The sequence below is a fragment of the Epinephelus fuscoguttatus genome, linkage group LG3, assembly GCF_011397635.1.
Source record: "Epinephelus fuscoguttatus linkage group LG3, E.fuscoguttatus.final_Chr_v1".
Classification (NCBI taxonomy): domain Eukaryota; kingdom Metazoa; phylum Chordata; class Actinopteri; order Perciformes; family Serranidae; genus Epinephelus; species Epinephelus fuscoguttatus.
This window is the reverse complement of record NC_064754.1, coordinates 37,678,727-37,692,192: the sequence shown is the minus strand read 5'-3', so window position 1 is coordinate 37,692,192 and position 13,466 is coordinate 37,678,727. Positions and strand designations below refer to the sequence as shown.

The 13,466-nt window shown below is 40.0% G+C and overlaps 1 protein-coding gene across 1 annotated transcript; it reads left to right on the top strand.

Moving 5' to 3' along the window:
• Window positions 1-667: 667 nt before the first annotated feature.
• Window positions 668-8,647, top strand: LOC125885786 (uncharacterized). Its single transcript, XM_049571563.1, has 4 exons — window positions 668-787; window positions 3,818-4,301; window positions 5,090-5,220; window positions 7,696-8,647. The coding sequence occupies exons 2-4, from the start codon at window positions 3,826-3,828 to the stop codon at window positions 7,869-7,871; spliced, it is 783 nt and encodes a 260-aa protein (XP_049427520.1). The 5' UTR covers window positions 668-787; window positions 3,818-3,825; the 3' UTR covers window positions 7,872-8,647.
• The last annotated feature ends 4,819 nt before the right edge of the window (window positions 8,648-13,466 follow it).

Below are 13,466 nucleotides of genomic sequence, written 5' to 3'. Positions count from 1 at the left end.
AAATAACCAAATTTAAAAAGAATCAGTATTTTGGGCTAAAATAAACATTTACTGTTACTACTGAGTTTTGTAGATTTGTCCATTTTCCATTGTTAAAATGCAATGTTACAAATTCCTGCAGGGATTGTAATGCAGGAAGCTGCGGCAGACAAAATAACACACACATATACGTATATTCATGTGGTGGATATGTAGTCTCTAGTCTGACTGTAATACTCAATACGAATTTGCTCAGCTTGAGATGCATTCAGGGTCCCTCCTTTTCTTACGTACCCTGTTTGATTTGTGTAACATGAAAGATGGAGTGTGTCTACACTGCAGGGGCAAGAGTTTGTCCTTATCTTGGAGATTTCTCACACACACAGGCTTCACCTGTCCTGATCTATCTGACAGCAGCACAATATTTTGCTATATTGCCATATTTATTTTAAACATTTCAAGGGATGTAAAGTGTCTACATTTACCAGCTGCATTTGAACACCTCAGCCGTGGTTGCCCCTGTTTCGATAAACGTCATGGCCTTCCCATCGGGATGTGGTGGCATTAAAAGAATAACTTCCCAACTTTTCAGCTGTATAAAACGGTGCCACAGGCTCATGGCAGGGGATACCTGAACCTGACGGCATGTTTTCTTAAAAACATTTTAAATTGGGCATACGAATAAAAAAAAAACAAAAAAAAACCACGCCATGGATATGACATGGTTTTCTGGCGCCACCTATCGTCGTATCGTGTGCTACACCTGGGGGGTGGAAGTTACCTCATTCTCCCTCAGGCTACAGTACGGGTAAGTAGTAATTTAGAGTCAATTTATGGAGTTAATTTCTCATTAAAGGCATTACTGGGAGTCCCTTAGCTGTATTTTGTTAACTTCTCCCCATGGTGAGCACATAAACTGTCAACAGCCGACATGACAGTAAATGTCATCATAGCGCTAATAAGGAGTGTTAGCCTGCTGCACGTAGTTAGCATGCAGCTGGCACAGAGCTAAACATGCTAAGCTAACTTAAAGTGGCTTTTATCAAGGTAACGTTACTGTCAAAAAATGTAGCTGTTATTGTGACAAACACAATGTCAACTCATGAAGCGTGTAAAACGATAGTGAAAAAAAACCCCATTTTGGATCTGACCGAGTGTATTTAATTGATTTCAAATGGATCGTGACTAACTTAACATTGTATCAAACAGTAAAGTGCGCCAAGGCAAAGCCAGAATGTTAAGAAGCAACAATAGTGTTAAAATCAACAAAAGATGAAATAAACAATATTAAAAAAGCTAACATAGAGCTGCTAATTTACACCACAAGAAGCCAGATAGAGGTGTAACACAATTGCACCATATAGATATGATAATAGTCTCTATGTGGAATTTAGAGTGGATGAGTTGTCTCAACATGGCTTTCAACATGGAGGTAGCTAAACCAGTGGCTAGCAGCTAACAATGCCAAGTCCATAAACACCGCTAAACAAGGGCAACAGTGTTGGCAGAGCTAACAGTGTTATCCACAGAGTTTAAAATATTCCAGACTGAAAATTACTTGTACTGGTTTTATTACTATTTGGATTTGATTATTTTATTGTTTTCGATCAGTACAACCAAGATGTACAAGTACAACTGGGGGACTATGTCAGGGGATCACCAGAGTCATTTAGGCCAGTCAATCTGTGGTTTGACCTAGGGGAAATTACAATAGAAATCATTCATGGAATTTTGTGATCTCTTGGGATATCCAAATATCATATTAAAAGTATAGCATTACATATTCAGTGGGTCAAGGTAAATGCGGGGCTTGAAATTTGAGGCCATTATGTCACAGCATCAGACAAAGAAGTACATGTGTCTGCTTCAGAACATAATTTTTTCATATCAGATAGCCTATGTTTAAACATTAGTTTTTTAGGATGTTCTTTCCCATATAACCATCAGATACGACCTGTTCTGACTGTATATGTGCATTTAGTGGCTACCCCTACCCCAAAATGATCTTTTTTTTTTAATCCAAACAAAGTCAGTGAAATTAGGTCATAAAGCATATAATTGGTTTGAGTCATTTTTCATAGAAAAGTACTATAAAAGTAGCCCAAAGTACTCTTACTGCAGCTTCTTATGTTCAGATATTGGCAGCTTTACACACTCTCCCAGGACAGTGAACTAAAACCCTTTGGCGTGAGTATGAAACAAGACATTAGATGGTGTAATTTTGGGGTTTGGGCGAGACAGACTGACATTTTTCAACATTTTAACACATTTTTCGATGAAATGATTAGTTGACTAATCAAAGAAATAATCGACAGATTAGTCAACAGGGTTCAACGCTAAGGATTTTTTTTCACTTGCCCGGTCGGGCAAGTTGGTCAGAGATCTACTTGCCCGAAGTCAGTTTTTACTTGCCCTATAAAAATTGTTTAATTTAAGCGGCTATCAAATAACAAAGACTGCAGTTATTTTTATGTTATGTAATCTTTATTCACACTCTATTTATTAATTAAAACAACATATGTAATGTATTGTAGCTTAATTCCTACACAAAAATGACAGTGTCAGGGCTTAAAGTGAAAAATTTGTCAATCGTTCTCCGTCTATAATTTTGCGCCCTACTTGAGCCATGCCCACCTCTATTTATTTTTCACCCCTCTCTCCAGTTCTGCTGTATTAACACTGGGTTTAATATATTTTGCTTCCATCTCTCTGCCCTGCTCTACTCTACTTCAACGCTGCTTAGCTCTCTCTCTACTCTACCAGTAGACTACCACATCCACCTGTTGCACAAAACGCACAGCAGTGTTTCCCCTAGGATGGAGTTGTAGCAGCGGAGGTGAAGCACACGCATGAAAAATAATTTTCACATGCGTGAAACTTTTTGTATGCTTGCAAAGCACAGTCTGCTGGGATGTTTCTATGTATCTACTGGCACCAGAAGGGCTCTTTAGGACTAAGTACATAGAGTACATGTGTGCACAGTATGAGCAGATGAAATGTCTGTCTAGCTTACATATGAGGTGTCTCAAGATTTAGGAACATACAATTTTATTGAATATAATAAAGTAAAAAGTCACTTGACATGCTGCTGTTTTGTGCTTTGACCTATTTAAGTGTTGGAAGTTGTTATTTACGTGACAGTGCCTGAACGCAACACAAGCTCAGCATGAGTGCCGTGCTACGCTGCTGTGCGAGCAGTGTGTTTGTCTGTGCGTAACAGCAGTCTGTTGATGGTTATTTACACACTGTCCATTTCAATAACTTTGTCAGCTGACAAACTGCACCGGGCTCGGGGTCAGGTTTGGTCAGGAAAATGCGGCCCCAGCCGCTCTAGCGTGCTCACCTGTGTGTGTGGCGGAACTCCGCCATGCGCGATACAGAGAGGAGAGGAGAATTGTTAACGCGTGACCATGTAGAGACAGAAATGACACGATGACATAACACCATAAATAGTATATTGTTATGTTATATGAAGTGTCCGTCGCGCAAAATAATATCAATGGGGGCTGTGGGCAGGACATTGTTACACAGCTGTGCCTGTGACTTCAGGCAGAGATCAGAGCAGAAGAGCAAGTTTTAAAATACATTTATTTTATCAATTAGTTATTAACTTTTACTATTTTTAGCAACTTCCCCGATCGGGCAAGTGAGTTGTTAGTTTACATGCCTGACCGTGAGTTTTACTTGCCCCGGGCAATTGGGCAATCCTTATTGTTGAGCCCTGGTCGACAATGAAAATAATCGTTAGTGGCAGCCCTAGTTGTGTGTGACTGTTTCTGTTTTGTTTTGCCTCTTTCACTTTTTCACTCACATCAAACCCTCCATCTATACATTTCAGGTGCAGTGATGCCTCAGAATGGTATGAACTACGTGGGCAGAAGAGGAGGAACGCGCCACAACACCTGGAAAGCTAGCAGTCAGGTCCCAAGCACAGGTTGGGTTAATGGAGCCATTGTTCACAATGGCTACCCGGCAGCTGCTACAGGAACCAGTGAGACGACACCAGCTGGCACACTGAATGGTACCAAACCACAGTGCATGGTTAATAGTTATATTAACCATGGGTACAAGGGCAAGAGTACAAGAGCTGCACCCCCAAGAACCCCCAGGAAACAAGGAAGCACGATTTCAGCTGTCACTGATGCCTCAGCAGCTGGCAGGGGTCGCAGTGTGAGAACTCCAGGTGGTATCTCAGTGGAAGGGCCCACCAGTCTAGACACTGTTGCTTCGCCATGTAATTCTGACCGAACTGCATCACGACCCAGCGGGTCAACAGCATCAAGGAACCCAAGAAGAAGAGAGAAATTTAGAAGGAAGAAGAGGTGCGTCACCTTCCCTACAGATGCTATGAATGCATCAGTAAAAAAATAGTTATGCATAGTTACTCACACCTCTCTCAATCCACTCTCCCCCGGAATAACTTGTGTGTGAGCTGTTACAAGGCTGGTGTAGACAGTTGCCTTGGTTGAAATGGAAATGTATCCTGTCTTTCAGACAGGCAACTAAAAATGTGACTGATACGGTGTGATTTCTACTGTCTTAATAGCTGTGCAAGATAAGTAAGTACAATGTCAAAGGTATTGTTTGCAAATACATTTATATCCTTTGTTGCTGAGAGTTAGATCAGAGTATTGATACTGCTCTCATCTATCTAACAAAAGGCTACAGCCAGGAGACTCTAAACAGGGCAAACAGCAAGGAATAATCATACACATAACCCCAGTTAAACCGACAGTTGTTCATACACTTTGTGTTTTCATGAATAAAGCAAAAAAGATGTAGGGTGTTAATTAGTGAGCGTAGAGGTGCTGGCAGCCCCTTTAGACAGAGGCGGGTTAGCTCTCCTCCCTGTATCCATTCTTTATGCTAAGACAAGATAATTTGCTTCTGGTTGTAGCCTTATATTTAATAAAAACATGCATGAGAGAGATATCAACCCTTTGATCCAACTCACAGCAAGGAAGCAAATAAATTTATTTCCCGATATCTGGAATGACTCCTACTTTCTGAATAAATATGAATTGACAAGGAGCAGTATCAGATTATCAAACATAATGTATGGAAAGATTTGCTGATTTCTGTATGTAAATAAGAAATTTGCCTTTTGTAGAGACACTGAAGTCCTCTGGCCGGAGGTGCCACTACCGATGCCACAACAAGAGACAGAGGACTGGGAAAAAGAGACCCAAGAGGTCACACTGACTGACTGGGAAGAGAACTGTTTTGATGTCACACCCTACGGTAAAGAAGAAACACCTAAATATTACTATTTCTCCTCCCAAAGCACTTTATTGATGATATATGCTGATAAGTTACTTTGCATTACAGACAGTTTTGGAACGCAATGAAGTGCTGTACTTAGGTACTGCATAATTTAGAGGTACTTGGATTTCAAAGGGGAATATTGTACTCTTTACTCAACTATATTTATTGGACAGTTTTAGTTGCCAGATACTATGCAAATTAATACAAATTATAAATCAACTCAATAATGATGTTATGTTATAGGTTAAGCTAGCCAGCAGTATATAAAGTAAATAAAATGAGCTCCACCTTTACAAGCCCCAACATTTAAGTGGGGCTGGACGATACGGCAAAAAATATGTTGCATTAATTTTTTCCATGATGATTGATATCGATATTTATTGCGATATAAAGTTTAATAACGCTCCCAGTTTGAAGACTATCTTGATACTGACTGAAGCTTGAAGGAACCCGAGGATTCATCAGTTAAACTTTAGAATATTGTTTATTTAACAAGTGCGTAAACATGGCTTGGTTTAGAATTTATTTTGTGGTTTAAAAAAAAAAGTTCAATAACATTAAAATAATGGATTATGATCCAGAATTTATATAACCTTAGTTACATCTGTAACTCTCAAATTGTTGTGTTTCCTGTCTTGGCTGGCACAAACTGACGGCATTGTGTGTTGCTTTTCAGATTTCCAAACCACTTCACAATTGACATGGTGTTAGCGTATTTGTCAACAATTTCCTCAGCTTTGGAGGGTAATGCAAGGTCACTTTCAGCACTTTAGCATAACAAGCATTGTAGCTGTGTACAACAAAATAAAATAATAAAAAAAAACGCATGTGGATTAAGAGGAGGCAAGAAGTTTGTGTGGACACAGTGGCCAAAGACGCTATATTTGTGTTCTGCTTGTTCAACATGTTTGAAAAATTGATCATACTGTCTGTCCCTTTTGTTGTATTTATGTATAATGAGCATTGTTGTCAGTTCCCACAGTAAAACATATCCTAAAGTCAGTTTCATTCCCTTCTGTGGGCTCTGCACTGAGGTTATGTTGCTGTCCACTCTGTGTGGAGCACAGGTCTGTCCTCCTGCAAACAGGCAGCAACAGAGCACGGGCAGCAAAAATATGTAGCAGACTGACTTGCTGTTGTCATGTTTATTTCTGCCATGTGAGAGGCTGCTAGATTAACTCACAGTAAGTGAAAATGTCCAAAAATGATCACCGTTGTTGACACAGATTTAATCGCAATCCCCTATTGCGATCGGTTAATCGCCCAGTTCCACATATTAATGCATCAATAATTATAGTCTGATAACATCATTTATACAATTCAGAAATGGACCATTCTACATAATGAATACTTTTACTTTTGCTATTTTAAGTATGTTTTGATGCTAATACTTCTGTACTTGTACTTAAACAAGATTTAATGCAAGACTTGTACTTCAAACAGTGTATTTTTACACTGTGATGTTGCTGCTTTTAATTTAAGGCATACTATGCAGGATTTTTCATGTACTGTTTGTTAACACAACATTCATACTTGGCCCACCCTCTTAAGCTTAATGAGACTATGAGGGGATAGAGAGAACAAAGCAGTGAATCAAAGAAGTAAAAAATATTTTCTGATTATTTCATGGCAGTTATGTTCTAAAGCACAAATAAACACACCCTCACCTCAGCACAACCCTGCGGGAAGTTGCTGTATGGCCAGATTTTGTGTGAATTCAGCTGAAGCACATGTTTCATCATGTCAGCTTGGCTTCTCTGCTCTATGTGTGTATGTGCGTGTGCATGCATGTGGCTCAACCTCGATCTTGATCAAACAGACACATAGACCCGCAGCTCGCATCCAATGAGCAGAAGAAAAGGACGGAGATAGCGGTGTAACCTGGTCACTGCATTTTATAGAGTCCTGACCTTGCACTGCTATTGACTCGGGGCTACACCATCACTCAAAGGTGGACACTCAGACACGTAGTGGACAAACCAAAATTAGAAGAAGACACAGGCAGAGGGCAGCTTCTCTGCAGATACAGACACTGCAACACACAGCGAGTAGATAATCCTGCATAGTATGCCTTTAAGTCAATGATCTAAATCCTTCTTGTACCATAGAAGTAAGAATAATTACAGTAGTATTGTTACAGGGTTGGAAATGAACTTAAAAGAGCTACCTGCCACTGTAGCTGGTGGATTACAAAATCTACCAGCCACTCGATAGATTACTATTGTTTTTTTTTGGCTTGTGAGCAAAGGAAAACTAGCAGCGACTTGCATTATATAGCAGCCTTTAGCTGGTAGCTGGTGCCCATTTCCAACCATGATCGTTAGCACTGCCATCAGATGAAAAAAATAAAAACGTATTCAGCAAATGTCACCTTTTTCAAGGTTTATCTCACAACAAACTCTTCTAAGGATCCAGGTCAAAAGTTTTACCGGTATCCTGTGTCTCCTTCAGGTCCACAAGATGCGATCCCTTGTTCTTTGAGGGACTTGACACTCAAGCAAATGGACACAGTTGGCCTGCCGGTGACAGCCAATTACACACCAGCCGTACACCACCCACTCCCCATCAAGTGGTCCCCCTACAGCATTCCCACTGAGCCTGACCAGTTTGCAGACGCTGACGAGTAAGCCAGACATGTGCTTTTGTGTTAGAGGATTAGTAGAAATCAGTGTTCACGTAGAAAAAAGAAACTGAAGAGTTCTGCGGTGAATCTAGTTAGCCCTTCTTGACATTGTTCAGATTTGGGGATCCTGGAAAGTACCCATGCTTAGAATATTTGTTTAGTATGCATCTGTGTTATTTACCTCAGCTAATACATTAGTGGAAGGAATTAAATTTAAAACGTACTCTAGGTTAGCGTTAATGCAAAGCTTTAAAATCAAATAGGTTAATGCTGTCATAGGCCAAAGATTGTATGGTGGAGCCTAGGTTGCAATGAGGTTGTTTTTTTATTGTAGGTTTTATTTTCTATTTTATATTCAGATTTTATATTGTAACATATTAGTTTGTTAGGTTTTTGTGATCTTAAGAAATGATTTTAGATAAACTACCATACTTTGCAGTTGTACCACTTCAGTTAGTGTTGTCTCTGAAAACGGTCATGCATGTACTGTTCTTCTATTTCATACCTTCATAATTTTGCTAGTATTCCAAGAACTGAACTGAAATAATAGTTTTTATGTACAGTTTTTTGTGTTTTAAAACGCCGGGTATTGGAACACTTGTCGTAATAAGTTGTTCTTTTGATCTATCAATTCTGTTGTCCATAAATTGGAAGTTCACAACAAGCACACGAAGCAGCAATTTTAATTTGGGGACGGTAAACGTCAGCAAGAAATTATGGTTTGATTATGTAACAGCAACAAATCGTTATCCGCCCTTTCAGACTTTCATTTTCATTATCACAGCCACAATAAATTAAATTTTCTTCTACCTCATTGTGGTCAAACCTTGCATGTTTATCTCCATGAGTCACCACTGCAGTCAAGTGTGGCAGGGCTGCCCAGACAGAGGTGGTCGTCCTCTATTTAGAGAGATCTAAAAAGAGGAGGACCAGTTCTTCCATTTTACTTAATGAATCAAAAGATATTATCATGTTGCCCAGTATGTATATATCCCACTAGTCTCATGTTATGGAGATTTTAGCAGTAATGACAACTTTTGGCCACTAGATGGTAGAGTTGGTGTCAGATTTAGCCTCCTCGCAGTTCCTCCATGCACCTTTGGGAGTTCAGTGGGTTCATTCCCAAGGACTTGGGATACATAAGCACTTACTTGCACACTTTTCAAACCCCCTTTTCCCCCTGTTGTTTTACTCAAAATGCAACTAAAGACAGAGTTGCAGGCAACTGATACTAAGCTGATTAATGTCATCTAATAGTGTTAAATCATTCATGTCCACAGACACCGTGTCAATAATAGATTGAGGTCATAATCTCTGGTGAGATTCTCAGTTGTGTGCTCTGATAAGACTTTGTAGTTGAATTCTGAGTAGAGCTCTTTTTTCCCAAAGTATACAACATCAGATCATTTCCTATCAAAGAGATGAGGTAGCTTTTGATGTTCCCTAGCCATCTGTGTGAATTTCATTGTTGATGTAAAGGGCAAAATGTGACTGGGGGAGTGCTGATGGTGATGATAGGAGAGGATAATGTTGTACTTTTTGGTGTTTGCAGACACTTAAGGTGGGGACTGAATGGCTACTGAGCGATTTGTGTTTAAGTCATGTTGAAGTGTTCATCTGAGTTGCAGACAGGTAATGAGGTGAAATAAGACAAACATGACATGCCAAAATTAAGGCTACATCCACAATAATATGTTTTTGTTTTATAATACATAACTATTGCTACATTTACACCAAGCGTCCACACTAGTCCGGCGTTTTGGAACCCCTTAAACAGAGACCTTTGAAAATACTGCTGACCCCGTTTTCGTCTGAAAACTGGGGCTTGTGTTTAGTCTGGATTGGCAGAAACAGAGATTTTTGGACACAATGATGCAAACACTCACATTCACTTCCCAGTTAGGTATTATCAGTCACAGCTTGTCAAGTCAAAACAATATAGCTAGGCCTGGTGTGGGCACTCATTTCCCATTGCTATGGGTTCCTCCAGCGATGGATAATGCTTGCGGCCCGTGCAGCTCTGATATGTAGCTGGATTTGTTTGTAATGATTCACAACCTGTTTTCTGGCTGCCTTGACAGCCTTATACTCACGTGTTACTCTCAGTAACAGTTCCACCTTGTCGTCGGTCCAAGCAAAGAAGTCTCTGGTCTTACTTTTTGCCATCTCCTTAGTATTGTCTGTAACTAAGCAATCAAACTCTGAGTAGACTATCTGCTTCCTGTTTACACCAGCACACATGCCCTTTTCACATGTGGGCATGTGACATGGGATTTCAGGCGTGTTAGTATGGACGGAGACGCAAAGACCACACTGATTTTAAAATGCCCTTTTACAATAAAAATGTATCAGTGTGGATGTGGCCTAAGGGTGTCAAGAGTGAACCCTGCCTCTCAATCAGTGCATGTAGGGATAGCCCCTCCACCCCTGAACAGGAGAAGTAGTTTAGAAAATAGACAGATGGATGATTGTCAGAATGTGAGTTTTAATCTGTTTGTCTGTTTGAAGCGTCAGTTTCCAGGAAGCTGACCCACACTAAATGTCATTGTTAATTTACCCGACCGCTGATCATTCTTTGTGAACTTGGCTCGCCCTACTGCGAAAATCCGCTCCGAGGCAGAATTCACATATGCTATTTGTTTGATCTTAGACAGTTTAATAAATATTTGTGTGCATGCAGAACTCTCTCCCAAACCCAGAAACCAGAAAACCCAGAATTGAATTTGTCATGTTGTCATGTGATTAGGTCTTGTTGCTGCTTCTTTGAAAGGAAGTGTTGTTTTTCTCAACTCTGCTGAACCTATTTTGTGAAAACTAAATGCTTTTCACTGAAAATTTCCTCATTTATAGTCCCCCCTCAACACTGGGAATCTGTACACAAAAACCCATCTGTTATTAATTGTCGTTGGAGCAGCGCACATACCGTCACATTTAGCTTTGTGAGAGGCTGCTTCACATTCACAAATCCTGACTAAAGCAGCATCTTTTTTTTTAAAGTGTTTTCTTTAGGGTGGATTTCCCCTTGAAAGCTGCAGTAGCTGTATTAGTCTTGCTTTATAATTTTGTGGGGGTGGTATCAGGGTTAAAATGTTAGGAAATAGCGTGTTTCATACATGTTGTAATCCTAGTGAGTGATTAATGCCCCTATATGTCTCAGTGGAGCCTTTCTCCACATCCTGCATTTGGACAAATAAGCAGACTGCTTGCCCGCCTACATCCACACTGCAGTTATGGTGTTGGTCAAGATCAGCTTATTGCTCGTAGTTCATGTTTTAACTGAAGCTGAGTACATTATTAGACTGTTGGTAGTACACTGACCACCCACATTATTTTATTGCATTGATAGCCAGACAGACTTTGATGATAATACAAGTTACATTTCCCAGTGCTGAGATGACTTTGGGAAATTAGGTCCAGGCCTTTATAGCGCCACATTTCTTCAATGTGAATCACCCCCAGTTATTTCATCTGGTTCCAGTGTGACCAGTCATTTAGCATTCAGCGTCTCGATTGATCTGGCAACATAATGGTTTGTTAGCCTGGCACAGGAAGAAACCCAGGAGGAGACAGGAAGGAGGAGTGTGGTCAGTTTAACCTCCTGCAGCTAACCAAAGCAAACACATTGCGGTATATTGGATAGACATTTTGTCAGAAAAATCGTTATTCTAAACCAACTGTCCTAATGGTTAATCCTTCCTGTGCTTCCACGTGTACGCTGCTGCCAAACGCTCGACCTAGTTGTAACTACACATGTAACTTCAGGTCAACTATACATTTCTTAACATAAACAAGTGCCACTTTAAGACCCATACCAACAATTAATTGATACGATCCTACTTATAAGTATTGTCTGTTGTCCAAAAACTATTAAAAACACATCAGTAAGAGAGAACCGGGTGTGTATTTTGATTAATCCATCATTTGAAGTAGTCCCCTACAAATTCACTATTATCTCCTTTTAATTGCTACAAACTACAGTGCCAAGATGTTTAAGTTAGTTACTAGGCCTTTAAAAAAAAAGCCTTACAATGAAGGTAACACAACCTCTTAGCCTCAGCCTCAACTTGACTATAATGTCTAAATGAGCACTTACTAAATTGTTTGACCACAAAGTGACTTCTCTGCAGTGGGTCACATATGTTTATTTGCCACTTTAACTTTGTATCAGTGGCGGTGAAAGCAAACAGAGCTGTCCATGCACTATTAAATTCTCTATTCACCTCGAGACCTTTCCGTTTTGGATTTGGAATCCATAGCTAGCCTTGCTAGGCTGAGTCAAGATTGGCCACTGCTCTTGAGGTTCGGCAATATTTAGAGGAAAAGGTGCCACTAGGCCATGAATTATAAAACATTTTTTCTATCAGTCTGTAGTCTACACATTTCTACAAATAGGGAATTTAAAAATTACTTAAGGCCTATGACAATCATAAATAAAAAATCAAATGTTAAAAAAGCAGTAGTATTCATTTCCATGTAATTTTTTTCATCCAAAGCCACAAGGAGCCACTGAAAGGGGCTAAAGAACCTGTCTGCAGGTTGCCTGGTTTAACATGTCTTAGAAACTAAAAATCGGAACCAAAATACTGTAATGGTGGTGTTTTATATTAATATGCCTCAGTCCTCCTAATCCAAAGTGCTTTATTGATAGAGGGTGCAATTAGGTTGCCATAGTTAGAATGACCATCAAAAAAACCTCTGTTCCTTCACATTCTTACATACAAACAGCCAGTACAATGTGCTGTATCAATAGGATCCTGTCCCCCTGCCTCCTCCTTTAAATGACCTCCTGCAGTGCATGATAAATTGCACATCCAGTTCAGACAGGCCCTTAGCTCTCTGTTTCTCCTCTGTGACTCACCTCCAGTCATGGCTTTTTTCATCTCTTTTCAGTGCATCCGGTCATTTCCCGTGCCTTCTCTTGATTGATCTTGTAACAGTATGTTGGCAAGTACAGGAAGATGCCTGTGGTTAGCTAACCACAGCCAGAGCTAACCAGTACAAAAACATAAATAAATTGGCTGTTTTGGGGGGGTAGGAATTCTGGTAAATTTGAACAATTATCTGCAGTCCACAGTAGTGAAAATTGGTAAAAGATGGAAACTACAAGGCCCTTTTGGAAAAAGTACCTCAGTCAGGTTAGATCCATGCCAGTGTGTTTTTTTTTTTTTTTGTCTACAGAAATTTGGCAGCATTAAATTTAATGACTCCTTGGCACTTTTTGAATTCTCTAAACTTTCTGGTGGATACAAATGGTGGATAGTATTAAATGGTTTGTTTTTAGGCTGTGAGGACGTGAACACATTGATTTCTCTGAGGTTCTGTAAACCAACTGTATCGCTCCCAAAGAAGACAGTTTCTGGTTTCCTGTCATTGTGACTTGACCCAGTAGGAAGACAGCCAGGTTGAAGGGATCTGGGTGACAGACCATCGAGAAAGAAATGCACATAGCCTGTGGAACTAGTTGGCAGCACTGTCTGCAAAGATTACAGCAGGCTGATGACCAAGCACACTGTTTCTTAACTTTGTGACGAAAAAATAAAGGTGCTGCAATGCTCTGTCCTGACTTTCCCTCCAAGTAGGTGAGCTTATACACTAGGTC